This window comes from Salvelinus alpinus, unplaced genomic scaffold (genome assembly GCF_045679555.1).
Source record: "Salvelinus alpinus unplaced genomic scaffold, SLU_Salpinus.1 scaffold_40, whole genome shotgun sequence".
NCBI classification, from domain to species: Eukaryota; Metazoa; Chordata; class Actinopteri; order Salmoniformes; family Salmonidae; genus Salvelinus; species Salvelinus alpinus.
The window spans coordinates 3,329,127-3,343,373 of record NW_027255981.1 but is presented as its reverse complement, the minus strand read 5'-3'; the positions used below and the strand labels follow the sequence as shown (position 1 = coordinate 3,343,373).

General features: G+C 41.6%; 1 protein-coding gene across 2 annotated transcripts; it reads right to left on the bottom strand.

The window, feature by feature from the left end:
• Positions 1 to 584: 584 nt before the first annotated feature.
• Positions 585 to 9,469, bottom strand: LOC139567007 (zinc finger protein 180-like). Of its 2 annotated transcripts, none has more exons than XM_071388426.1 (2): positions 8,878 to 9,469; positions 585 to 3,561 (listed from the first exon to the last, which is right to left on the bottom strand). In XM_071388426.1, the coding sequence occupies exons 1-2, from the start codon at positions 9,224 to 9,226 to the stop codon at positions 2,573 to 2,575; spliced, it is 1,338 nt and encodes a 445-aa protein (XP_071244527.1). In that variant the 5' UTR covers positions 9,227 to 9,469; the 3' UTR covers positions 585 to 2,572. The 2 variants fall into 2 exon arrangements, with proteins under 2 accessions (XP_071244527.1, XP_071244528.1); XM_071388427.1 differs by lacking the exon at positions 8,878 to 9,469 and adding an exon at positions 8,071 to 8,860.
• Positions 9,470 to 14,247: the final 4,778 nt, after the last annotated feature.

Sequence of the window (14,247 nt, the reverse complement as noted above, 5' to 3'; positions counted from 1 at the left end):
TTGTTTCACTCTAACTTCCTAGGTTTAATTAATAAATCTAGCAACTCCTCTCATACTGGGAATAATTACAGGTGCACCTTACTAGCTTATACTATATCATACAAGGTCTTAACTAGTAAACACAGATTCTAGTTTGCATCCAGTTCACATAGATAGCTGGCTCGGCCCTCTTCACACCTCCAAGGTGTCCCCTCAACCCTCACTCAGGAATACACATTCAGAGCCTATTGCCTCGGCCCTGTTTACACCTCCAAGGTGCCCCCCTCACACAGGAATACTCACTCAAAGCCTACGAAGCTTTTTTTTAAACTCTGCTTGTTTCACTCACCTTTTTCTTTTTTTTAAACTACGTTTGAGATGTGGTATCCACTCGGCTCGCTGCCTCTCAGATCAAAGGTGGGTCCATCTGCTCCGTTCCCGAAGTGTGGTCTCCTGAGATCCCAAGTTAGAGGGATCCCTCGTGTACCATTTACCCAGGTCGTCAGGAGCGTCACCCAATGAAGAGTCACATCCCCATCGCCAAATGTGGTTAATTTCTTTAATATCAAATGAGACAAACTTATCACACAAGTCAGAGTTATTCTTAAACTAAATCTTTATTCACTTATTAATAAGGGAGCAGGTCAAGACAACGCACATATAAAGTGAATCAATTGAGTGCTCTACGATAATGATGGCTGGTCGACAAATAACCCCCAGATGATTTGTTGAGAGCCACGAGACAAAAGTACAAAGGTCTTTTACAGCCAAGATCCACCCTTTCAACCTACATGACAAACAACAGATGTATAGAACGAGTCACAAGGTTAAGATTTGTATGAAAGATACTTATAATTCACAGCAGACAGTATCTCATGTAAAAACAGTACTCTTTGTGTAGAGACGAGGGGCTGGCCCTGAGGTCATCTCTCCCTGGTACCATATAGAACAGAAACATTAACTCATGCTCTGGAATGCGGTCTCTTTAGGTTTTATCACCCAAAAGACATTGTAAATCTCCTGTCAGTGTTTTCTCTCCGAGGCCCATCCTCAGTAGAACACACAGAAACAATAGTTCTAAGAACCCTCTATTCTGTTGCATAAAACAACCATTTGATCCAATAAAAGTATTATAACATAATGTTGCAGTTTTGCTCTCAATGTCCACTGAAAGTTGACTTGTAACAACAACTGGGACATAAAAGACACCCACCAAGAGACCCACTAAATCTGCCCAAGAAGAGGCAAACAAAAGAAAAACCCACACCAAACTTAGACAGGAAGTAAACCAAAAAAGTGGATCAACTAAAGGTGTTGACATTCCACATCTATCAAGACAACTGGAGCACTGGGCCAGACACTCTTAAATAGAACCTGAAACACCTTCCCACTAACGAGATGGACAAGCCAGCACAGGTGTAACACATACTGACTAACGAGGTGACACCAATCAGTGGGCCCTACGTGCTAACGAGCTATACGAGCTAAAGTCCAACCTCAAAACATAAATGGAAAAAACAAAGACTAACACCTTAAGAGAATGCTCACCACCAACAGAAAACAACTTCCATTTCACATTATAATCAACTACAATATAAACATGGTGTCTACTGGCTGTCAACAATTAAAAACAAGAAAAAAGAAAGTGTATATTTTATTTTAATCAGTTCTCCCTACATGTCGTCTTCCTAAAACTCACTAGCTTCTAGAACTCTCGTCTTCCTAAAACTCACTAGCTTCTAGAACTCTCGTCTTCCTAAAACTCACTAGCATCTAGAACTCTCGTCTTCCTAAAACTCACTAGCTTCTAGAACTCTCGTCTTCCAAAAACTCACTAGCTTCTAGAACTCTCGTCCCCTTGGAACGAGCCCAAACAAAACTCATCTCCAATACGGAAAGTCAAAATAATGTGTGATCCATGGAACACACTGGCTAAACACAAAACACAAATCTTTTTGACTGCCCAACCTTGAGACAATCAGAAACCAAGAGGTCCTCACCACGGACACAAGCACCAAAAACGCTGTTGTTTTGACAAGTAGCAATAAATCACTGATATCCATTAGGGGGGAAATCAGGTTGTACTTGCTGTTGAAACTAACACAACTAAAAAAAACATATGAAAATGGGAGATATATTTTACCTCACTGGTTAGAGGACAACCTGCAGAAGACAGTCAGCTACATTTTGGAGTGATGCATTTAAATTTAGGGGTCGCTAAACAAAGGAACACAACACTCATTTGTCATCACTCAACGATATCATGTTGAAATCAATTGTGCCGAGAGGAGGGAGATGAGGTTGCACGTCCTGTTAAAACTAACAGCTCAAAAACCACATGGAATCTGAGAACAATGTGTACATCCCTGGTTAGAGGACAACTCTTTTTTTGTTAGTCACTTTTTGTTAAATCACATAAATAGTACTCTTCCATTTCAGAGCCTGGATTCCCCCCCCCAGGCTAATATATATATATCATTCTGAAATCCATAGAACAGGGGACGTTTAGGCTTCTACATTGTGACATTAATTCATTGATAACATGAAACAACTCCTTCATGTATACATTTTCTGATATTTGATCAGAGATCTTTTATCTCTGATCACAGCTATGAGATTTCTCTCCTGTGTGTGTTCTCTGGTGTAATGTCAGATAGTCAGATCGAACAAAACTCTTCCCACATTGACCACAGCTATAAGGTTTTTCTCCTGTGTGTGTTCTCTGGTGTATTGTCAGATGGCCAGATCGAACAAAACTCTTCCCACATTGACCACAGCTATAAGATTTCTCTCCTGTGTGTGTTCTCTGGTGTTGAGTCAGAATGCTAGATGTAATAAAACTCTTCCCACATTGACCACAGCTATAAGGTTTCTCTCCTGTGTGTGTTCTCTGGTGTCGAGTCAGAATGCTAGATGTAATAAAACTCTTCCCACATTGACCACAGCTATAAGGTTTCTCTCCTGTGTGTGCTCTCTGGTGCACTGTCAGATCTCTAGATTGACAAAAACTCTTCCCACATTGACCACAGCTGTAAGGTCTCTCTCCTGTGTGTATTCTCTGGTGCATTGTCAGATAACTAGATTGAATAAAACTTTTCCCACATTGATCACAGCTATAAGATTTCTCCCCTGTGTGTATTCTCTGGTGTAAAGTCAGAGAGCCAGATGTAGTAAAACTCTTCCCACATTGATCACAGCTATAAGGTTTCTCTCCTGTGTGGATTCTCTGGTGCGATATCAGGCTGGTTGACTGAGTAAACCTCTTCCCACATTGACCACAGCTATAAGGTTTCTCTCCTGTGTGTATTCTCTGGTGCACTGTCAGAGAGCCAGATGTAGTAAAACTCTTCCCACATTGATCACAGCTATAAGGTTTCTCTCCTGTGTGGATTCTCTGATGAATTTTAATGCCTGATGAGGTGAATCTCTTCCCACAGTCAGAGCAGCAGTGAGTTCTCTTCCATGTGGATCTCTGCAGGTGTTTCTTGAGGTGTTCTGGTCTGGAGGGACTCTTCTCTGCCTCTTCCGCATCATGAGGTTGTTGAGGCTCCCCAGAGGACCCACGATAGTCCCGTCTCTCTCCTGTGTGAACAACAAAGTCAGACAAATGGTTCAAGGCCCACAACAGTGGAAATCCACTGTAAAAGGTGATGCCAACAGCGTAGCCATGATGTTGTACAACAATTGATGTCTGTAATGAATGTTACAATTGTCTTAAAATGAGCAAGAATAGTCATATTTTAGTAGTAACATCGGTGATTGTAGGCTAGAAATAAGTTATTCATGTTGTTGAAACTCTATGCACTGTGCCAGACGACTTTTGGTCTCCAATATAAGCCCCTTTCTGTGTTTTCTAAAATTGCGTTACGAGGGCGATACAAATGCAATTTGGTTATAGAAACTCCTCCCTGCTAATGAGGAAACCACTAGTTATGGATGTAGTATATCTGCTAATGAGGAAACCACTAGTTATGGATGTAGTATATCTGGTAATGAGGAAACCACTAGTTATGGATGTAGTGTATCTGGTAATGAGGAAACCACTAGTTATGGATGTAGTGTATCTGGTAATGAGGAAACCACTAGTTATGGATGTAGTGTATCTGGTAATGAGGAAACCACTAGTTATGGATGTGGTATATCTGGTTGTAGAAACTCCTCCCTGCTAATGAGGAAACCACTAGTTATGGATGTAGTATATCTGGCAATGAGGAAACCACTAGTTATGGATGTGGTGTATCTGGTTGTAGTAACTCCTCCCTGCTAATGAGGAAACCACTAGTTATGGATGTAGTATATCTGGTAATGAGGAAACCACTAGTTATGGATGTAGTATATCTGGTAATGAGGAAACCACTAGTTATGGATGTAGTGTATCTGGTTGTAGTAACTCCTCCCTGCTAATGAGGAAACCACTAGTTATGGATGTAGCATATCTGCTAATGAGGAAACCACTAGTTATGGATGTAGTTTATCTGGTAATGAGGAAACCACTAGTTATGGATGTAGTATACAGTGGGGCAAAAAAGTATTTAGTCAGCCACCAATTGTGCAAGTTCTCCCACTTAAAAAGATGAGAGAGGCCTGTAATTTTCATCATAGGTACACTTCAACTATGACAGACAAAATGAGAAGGAAAAAAATCCAGAAAATCACATTGTAGGATTTTTTATGAATTTATTTGCAAATTATGGTGGAAAATAAGTATTTGGTCAATAACAAAAGTTTATCTCAATACTTTGTTATATACCCTTTGTTGGCAATGACAGAGGTCAAACGTTTTCTGCAAGTCTTCACAAGGTTTTCACACACTGTTGCTGGTATTTTGGCCCATTCCTCCATGCAGATCTCCTCTAGAGCAGTGATGTTTTGGGGCTGTTGCTGGGCAACACGGACTTTCAACTCCCTCCAAAGATTTTCTATGGGTTTGAGATCTGGAGACTGGCTAAGCCACTCCAGGCCCTTGAAATGCTTCTTACGAAGCCACTCCTTCGTTGCCCGGGCGGTGTGTTTGGGATCATTGTCATGCTGAAAGACCCAGCCACGTTTCATCTTCAATGCCCTTGCTGATGGAAGGAGGTTTTCACTAAAAATCTCACGATACATGGCCCCATTCATTCTTTCCTTTACACGGATCAGTCGTCCTGGTCCCTTTGCAGAAAAACAGCCCCAAAGCATGATGTTTCCACCCCCATGCTTCACAGTAGGTATGGTGTTCTTTGGATGCAACTCAGCATTCTTTGTCCTCCAAACACGACGAGTTGAGTTTTTACCAAAAAGTTATATTTTGGTTTCATCTGACCATATGACATTCTCCTAATCGTCTTCTGGATCATCCAAATGCTCTCTAGCAAACTTCAGACGGGCCTGGACATGTTCTGCCTTAAGCAGGGGGGCACGTCTAGCACTGCAGGATTTGAGTCCCTGGCGGCGTAGTGTGTTACTGATGGTAGGCTTTGTTACTTTGGTCCCAGCTCTCTGCAGGTCATTCACTAGGTCCCCCCGTGTGGTTCTGGGATTTCTGCTCACCGTTCTTGTGATCATTTTGACCCCACGGGCTGAGATCTTGCGTGGAGCCCCAGATCGAGGGAGATTATCAGTGGTCTTGTATGTCTTCCATTTCCTAATAATTGCTCCCACAGTTGATTTCTTCAAACCAAGCTGCTTACCTATTGCAGATTCAGTCTTCCCAGCCTGGTGCAGGTCTACAATTTTGTTTCTGGTGTCCTTTGACAGCTCTTTGGTCTTGGCCATAGTGGAGTTTGGAGTGTGACTGTTTGAGGTTGTCGACAGGTGTCTTTTATAGTGATAACAAGTTCAAACCGGTGCCATTAATACAGGTAACGAGTGGAGGACAGAGGAGCCTCTTAAAGAAGAAGTTACAGGTCTGTGAGAGCCAGAACTCTTGTTTGTTTGTAGGTGACCAAATACTTATTTTCCACCATAATTTGCAAATAAATTCATTAAAAATCCTACAATGTGATTTTCTGGATTTTTTTCCTTCTCATTTTGTCTGTCATAGTTGAAGTGTACCTATGATGAAAATTACAGGCCTCATTTTTTTTAAAGCATCAGACAAGTTCAGTACGTATAGTTGATTTTATAAAAACACATGGGGCGATTGGTAGAAAGAGCAGATGACTCTTGGTTGACCAAGATGTATTTTAGTTGGGGACAGCACTGGAACATGATTCTGGGGCTCCCAGGTGGCGCAGCGGACACCGCATCTCAGTGCTTGAGGCGCCACTACAGACACCCTGGATCAAATCCAGGCTGTATCACAACCGGCCATGATTGGGAGTCCCATAGGGCGGCGCACAATTGGCCCAGCGTCGTCCGGGGTAGGCAGTCATTGTAAATAAGAATTTATTCTGAACTGACTTGCCTAGTTAAATAAAGGTTACATTTAAATAACTAAAAAAATTGTGTTTCATGACAAACCATTTTTTACAAATCCGTCAAGGCACCAACTTTGAGAAGGGTTTAAAACAAAGGTTTCAAACCAATTCATGACTGTAATTGAATCTAAGTATGTCTTGCCTTTAATATAATGGCATGAAAAAAAATTGGCTGAATATTATACAATGACATATCAACAGCTCTAATAATTTGCCCCCACAGGAAATCTTCACTGGAAATTATAGAATATACAATATAGCCTCAAAATCTGTTTAAAACGATAATTTTGACCTCATGGATGGCCAGTCCCTGTATTCATAGTGTAGTGAATTCAGGGGGAGGCCCTGAGCTGAACTCAAACCTCAAACCAAAACTTTTTGACGAGGTCGCTAGGTTTTGGGTTACGGTTGCTACAATAGATTTCTCTATGAATTTGAGAGTGGTTACATTTCTCCAGCCCCCATCCCTCAGCTGTTTACCAAACCAAGTCTCTGGTCAGCCATTTTGTTGCTGTTTAAATCCTAGGTTGCCCCTTTAAAAAAGCCACACAATCAAATTAACCAATCTGCAGTTCAAACAATAACAAGGCTGTCATTCCACAACTGTTTAGGTAATAAGATGATGGATGGGGCTGGAGTAATGTAACTACTCTCAAATGCATAGACAGACCTATGGATGCAAGGACTGACCTTCCATGATATCAACATTATAGTTTTAACCATGTTTTAACCATGTTGAGGCTATACAGTGTTGATTTACATTGTTTCTAAACATTGGAGTAAAAAAGCTTATTTGGGGTTCTGATGGGGTACAACAGTTGAACTAAGCTCATGAGGCATGTGTTATATTCATGCTCTACAACATTCGCAGAGTACGACCCTGCCTCACGCAGGAAGCGGCGCAGGTCCTAATCCAGGCACTTGTCATCTCCCGTCTGGATTACTGCAACTCGCTGTTGGCTGGGCTCCCTGCCTGTGCCATTAAACCCCTACAACTCATCCAGAACGCCGCAGCCCGTCTGGTGTTCAACTTTCCCAAGTTCTCTCACGTCACCCCGCTCCTCCGCTCTCTCCACTGGCTTCCAGTTGAAGCTCGCATCCGCTACAAGACCATGGTGCTTGCCTACGGAGCTGTGAGGGGAACGGCACCTCCGTACCTTCAGGCTCTGATCAGGCCCTACACCCAAACAAGGGCACTGCGTTCATCCACCTCTGGCCTGCTCGCCTCCCTACCTCTGAGGAAGTACAGTTCCCGCTCAGCCCAGTCAAAACTGTTCGCTGCTCTGGCACCCCAATGGTGGAACAAACTCCCTCACGACGCCAGGTCAGCGGAGTCAATCACCACCTTCCGGAGACACCTGAAACCCCACCTCTTTAAGGAATACCTAGGATAGGATAAAGTAATCCTTCTAACCCCCCCCCCCTTAAAAGAGTTAGATGCACTATTGTAAAGTGGTTGTTCCACTGGATATCATAAGGTGAATGCACCAATTTGTAAGTCGCTCTGGATAAGAGCGTCTGCTAAATGACTTAAATGTAAATGTAAATGTTATATTCTTCAAGAATCAATGGCTATAAATAAATAATTTAAAAGTCACAATATGGATGTAGCAATTGCAGATTTCCCCTTTAACACCAAACATCAGTTCAACAACTGCAGAGTTTGTACCTCTGTTTTTAAGGCAGTACTTACTTGTGTTAACCAGGGCCCGTTCATCGTTAGAACCATTGGATGCCTTAACATGCCTTTGGGAAACCGAGCCCAGATATTCAGTTTTCTCCTCTTCTTCCTTCTCTTCTTCCAATGTGACAGTCATCTCCATCTTCACTCCAAAACATGCTCATAACCTAACTTAACTTACATGAATTGCAATAAACATCGGTGGTCAGCTAGCAGGGTGTAGAAGGGTGTAGAAGGGTGTATGTAGTCGTAGTTAATATTATTATTGTTTCTTGTTGACTATTCTAATTGAAATCATTCACGGTAAGGTAGTTATGTTGGATAAATAAAACACATAAGAAGCCGTATGTATCTTACATTAAAGGGCCAATGCAGCCGTTTTTAATCTCAACATCAAATCCTTTCTGGTTAACGATGAAGTAGCTTCCTGGTTTTGTTTTCAAAAATGTCCACTGTCTGGGTGTTCACTCCCCCCATGGGTTACTATAGCAACACACATCACAACCCCACGGGTTACTATAGCAACACACATCCCCTGTCATTTATATCTTGTTTGTCAATTCTGATTGACATTAAAGTTGTGAATTTGCTAATCGATTGTTAAGGTTTTGTTGGTGACCCGCTCTTTGGTGGTATACACATCTTACAGTGTAGTTATCAATTCCTACATTATAACTTAATAATAATAATAATTCAATAATAATTAATAATAATAATAATAATTAATAATTCAAGCATAAACATTCAGTAGAATGCTGCTTTAAAACCACGCATCAGTTCAATAATAGTTTGTGCTCCTGTTTTTAAGACAGTACTTACTGGTCTTAATCAGATCTCCTGTCTCCTCCTCCTGTTCTTCCTTCTCCTCCTTCAATGTGACAGTTATCTCTTGCCCCTTCACTCCAAAAACGGCATCCTCCTCTTTCTCTTCCCCCTCTTCTTTTACTGTAACATCCTCCTCCTCTTTCACTCTGAACGCGTCTTCCTCTTCTTTCACTGAAACGTCTTTCTCTTCTTCTTTCACTGTAACAGCCTCACCCTCTACTTGTTTTTGTATTGTGACATCCTCCTCTTCCTCTTTCACGATAACGTTCAGCCACAGTCCCTCTTTCTCCGTCCAGCAGACCCTCTCTTCTTTAGCAGGAGGCGAGTAGCTTAGTGAACTCATGGTCGGGTATGTTAGCTAGCTAGGCTAATGCTAACTCAACCAACCCGCTAGCTGACTAATAACAACCGTGAAAAATATGAAATATTTAATTAAATCGGATAACCAACTAGACGACAGAAGTGGGTTTAAAACACAGTGGCTAATAAACAAGAAAGCGTCTAAAGAGCTTTATTGGTTCAGCTATTTTGTCTAGCAAGCTACTGAGGTGTCGGACTAACTGTTGCTGCTGTTGAAAGAAGCGTTCCGTCCACTAAATTAAACGTCACACTAGCAGCATTGCCTTAAATCTCTAGACCGCCATCTGCTGACTGAAGTGGGTAACGCAGTTGAGTAAAATGTATATTTTATTTTCAGACAAAAAGCTAAAGTGTAGGACGCATGAGTTTTTATTCACCAGTGTAACAGCACTTAGTTGTATTGAAGATCTGGTTACCTATAAGTACAAACAGTTATGCTTTTGCTTTATTACATATTTCTTAAACCACAACGGTTGGTTACGCTTGTTGGGCTAATAGTCAGTTGGCTAAATAGCTAACGTTAGCTGGTTGGCTACGCTTGTTAGGCTAATAGCCAGTTGGCTAAATAGCTAACGTTAGCTGGTTGGCTACAGTGGTTAGGCTAATAGCTAGTTGGCTAAATAGCTAACGGTAGCTGGTGGGCTACGCTTGTTAGGCTAATAGCTATTTGGCTAAATAGCTAGTTGGCTAAATAGCTAATGTTAGCTGGCTGGCTAAGATAACTGCATATAGCTAATGTTAGCTGGCTGGCTAAGACAACTGCATATAGTTAACGTTAGCTGGCTGGCTAAGATAACTGCATAGAGCTAATGTTAGCTGGCTGGCTAAGATAACTGCATATAGCTAATGTTAGCTGGCTGGGTAAGATAAATGCATATAGCTAACGTTAGCTGGCTGGCTAAGATAACTGCATATAGCTAACATTAGCTGGCCCGGCTAAGATAACTGCATATAGCTAACGTTAGCTGGCTGGCTAAGATAACTGCATATAGCTAATGTTAGCTGGCTGGCTAATAACATTCTTTGATTTTTTGTTAGATGGTTGATTTAACGTTAGCTGGTTGGCTACGCTTGTTGGGCTAATGTTAGCTGGCTGGCTAAGATAACTGCATATAGCTAATGTTAGCTGGCTGGCTAAGATAACTGCATATAGCTAATGTTAGCTGGCTGGCTAAGATAACTGCATATAGCTAATGTTAGCTGGCTGGCTAAGATAACTGCATATAGTTAACGTTAGCTGGCTGGCTAAGATAACTGCATATAGCTATTGTTAGTTGGCCCGGCTAAGATAACTGCATATAGCTAATGTTAGCTGGCTGGCTAATAACATTCTTTGATTTTTTGTTAGATGGTTGATTTAACGTTAGCTGGTTGGCTACGCTTGTTGGGCTAATGTTAGCTGGCTGGCTAAGATAACTGCATATAGCTAATGTTAGCTGGCTGGCTAAGACAACTGCATATAGTTAACGTTAGCTGGCTGGCTAAGATAACTGCATATAGCTAATATTAGCTGGCTGGCTAAGACAACTGCATATAGTTAACGTTAGCTGGCTGGCTAAGATAACTGCATATAGCTAATGTTAGCTGGCTGGCTAAGACAACTGCATATAGTTAACGTTAGCTGGCTGGCTAAGATAACTGCATATAGCTAATGTTAGCTGGCTGGCTAAGATAACTGCATATAGCTAATGTTAGCTGGCCCGGCTAAGATAACTGCATAGAGCTAATGTTAGCTGGCTGGCTAAGATAACTGCATATAGCTAATGTTAGCTGGCTGGGTAAGATAAATGCATATAGCTAACGTTAGCTGGCTGGCTAAGATAACTGCATATAGCTAACATTAGCTGGCCCGGCTAAGATAACTGCATATAGCTAACGTTAGCTGGCTGGCTAAGATAACTGCATATAGCTAATGTTAGCTGGCTGGCTAATAACATTCTTTGATTTTTTGTTAGATGGTTGATTTAACGTTAGCAGGTTGGCTACACTTGTTGGGCTAATGTTAGCTGGCTGGCTAAGATAACTGCATATAGCTAATGTTAGCTGGCTGGCTAAGATAACTGCATATAGCTAATGTTAGCTGGCTGGCTAAGATAACTGCATATAGTTAACGTTAGCTGGCTGGCTAAGATAACTGCATATAGCTATTGTTAGTTGGCCCGGCTAAGATAACTGCATATAGCTAATGTTAGCTGGCTGGCTAAGATAACTGCATATAGCTAACGTTAGCTGGCTGGCTTAGATAACTGCTTATAGCTAATGTTAGCTGGCTGGCTAAGATAACTGCATATAGCTAACGTTAGCTGGCTGGCTAAGATAACTGCATATAGCTAATGTTAGCTGGCTGGCTAAGACAACTGCATATAGTTAACGTTAGCTGGCTGGCTAAGATAACTGCATAGAGCTAATGTTAGCTGGCTGGCTAAGATAACTGCATATAGCTAATGTTAGCTGGCTGGGTAAGATAAATGCATATAGCTAACGTTAGCTAGCTGGCTAAGATAACTGCATATAGCTAACATTAGCTGGCCCGGCTAAGATAACTGCATATAGCTAATGTTAGCTGGCTGGCTAAGATAAATGCATATAGCTAACGTTAGCTGGCTGGCTAAGATAACTGCATATAGCTAACATTAGCTGGCCCGGCTAAGATAACTGCATATAGCTAACGTTAGCTGGCTGGCTAAGATAACTGCATATAGCTAATGTTAGCTGGCTGGCTAAGATAACTGCATATAGTTAACGTTAGCTGGCTGGCTAAGATAACTGCATATAGCTATTGTTAGTTGGCCCGGCTAAGATAACTGCATATAGCTAATGTTAGCTGGCTGGCTAAGATAACTGCATATAGCTAACGTTAGCTGGCTGGCTTAGATAACTGCTTATAGCTAATGTTAGCTGGCTGGCTAAGATAACTGCATATAGCTAACGTTAGCTGGCTGGCTAAGATAACTGCATATAGCTAATGTTAGCTGGCTGGCTAAGACAACTGCATATAGTTAACGTTAGCTGGCTGGCTAAGATAACTGCATAGAGCTAATGTTAGCTGGCTGGCTAAGATAACTGCATATAGCTAATGTTAGCTGGCTGGGTAAGATAAATGCATATAGCTAACGTTAGCTAGCTGGCTAAGATAACTGCATATAGCTAACATTAGCTGGCCCGGCTAAGATAACTGCATATAGCTAATGTTAGCTGGCTGGCTAAGATAAATGCATATAGCTAACGTTAGCTGGCTGGCTAAGATAACTGCATATAGCTAACATTAGCTGGCCCGGCTAAGATAACTGCATATAGCTAACGTTAGCTGGCTGGCTAAGATAACTGCATATAGCTAATGTTAGCTGGCTGGCTAAGATAACTGCATATAGCTAATGTTAGCTGGCTGGCTAAGACAACTGCATATAGTTAACGTTAGCTGGCTGGCTAAGATAACTGCATAGAGCTAATGTTAGCTGGCTGGCTAAGATAACTGCATATAGCTAATGTTAGCTGGCTGGCTAAGATAACTGCATATAGCTAACGTTAGCTGGCTGGCTAAGATAACTGCATAGAGCTAATGTTAGCTGGCTGGGTAAGATAAATGCATATAGCTAACGTTAGCTAGCTGGCTAAGATAACTGCATATAGCTAACATTAGCTGGCCCGGCTAAGATAACTGCATATAGCTAACGTTAGCTGGCTGGCTAAGATAACTGCATATAGCTAATGTTAGCTGGCTGGCTAAGATAACTGCATATAGCTAATGTTAGCTGGCTGGCTAAGACAACTGCATATAGTTAACGTTAGCTGGCTGGCTAAGATAACTGCATAGAGCTAATGTTAGCTGGCTGGCTAAGATAACTGCATATAGCTAATGTTAGCTGGCTGGGTAAGATAAATGCATATAGCTAACGTTAGCTAGCTGGCTAAGATAACTGCATATAGCTAACATTAGCTGGCCCGGCTAAGATAACTGCATTTAGCTAACGTTAGCTGGCTGGCTAAGATAACTGCATATAGCTAATGTTAGCTGGCTGGCTAATAACATTCTTTGATTTTTTGTTAGATGGTTGATTTAACGTTAGCTGGTTGGCTACGCTTGTTGGGCTAATGTTAGCTGGCTGGCTAAGATAACTGCATATAGCTAATGTTAGCTGGCTGGCTAAGATAACTGCATATAGCTAATGTTAGCTGGCTGGCTAAGACAACTGCATATAGTTAACGTTAGCTGGCTGGCTAAGATAACTGCATATAGCTAATATTAGCTGGCTGGCTAAGACAACTGCATATAGTTAACGTTAGCTGGCTGGCTAAGATAACTGCATATAGCTAATGTTAGCTGGCTGGCTAAGACAACTGCATATAGTTAACGTTAGCTGGCTGGCTAAGATAACTGCATATAGCTAATGTTAGCTGGCTGGCTAAGATAACTGCATATAGCTAATGTTAGCTGGCTGGGTAGGATAAATGCATATAGCTAACGTTAGCTGGCTGGCTAAGATAACTGCATATAGCTAACATTAGCTGGCCCGGCTAAGATAACTCCATATAGCTAACGTTAGCTGGCTGGCTAAGATAACTGCATATAGCTAATGTTAGCTGGCTGGCTAAGATAACTGCATATAGCTAATGTTAGCTGGCTGGCTAAGATAACTGCATATAGTTAAGGTTAGCTGGCTGGCTAAGATAACTGCATATAGCTATTGTTAGTTGGCCCGGCTAAGATAACTGCATATAGCTAATGTTAGCTGGCTGGCTAATAACATACTTTGATTTTTTGTTAGATGGTTGATTTAACGTTAGCTGGTTGGCTACGCTTGTTGGGCTAATGTTAGTTGGCCCGGATAAGATAACTGCATATAGCTAATGTTAGCTGGCTGGCTAATAACATACTTTGATTTTTTGTTAGATGGTTGATTTAACGTTAGCTGGTTGGCTACGCTTGTTGGGCTAATGTTAGCTGGCTGGCTAAGATAACTGCATATAGCTAATGTTAGCTGGCTGGCTAAGACAACTGCATAT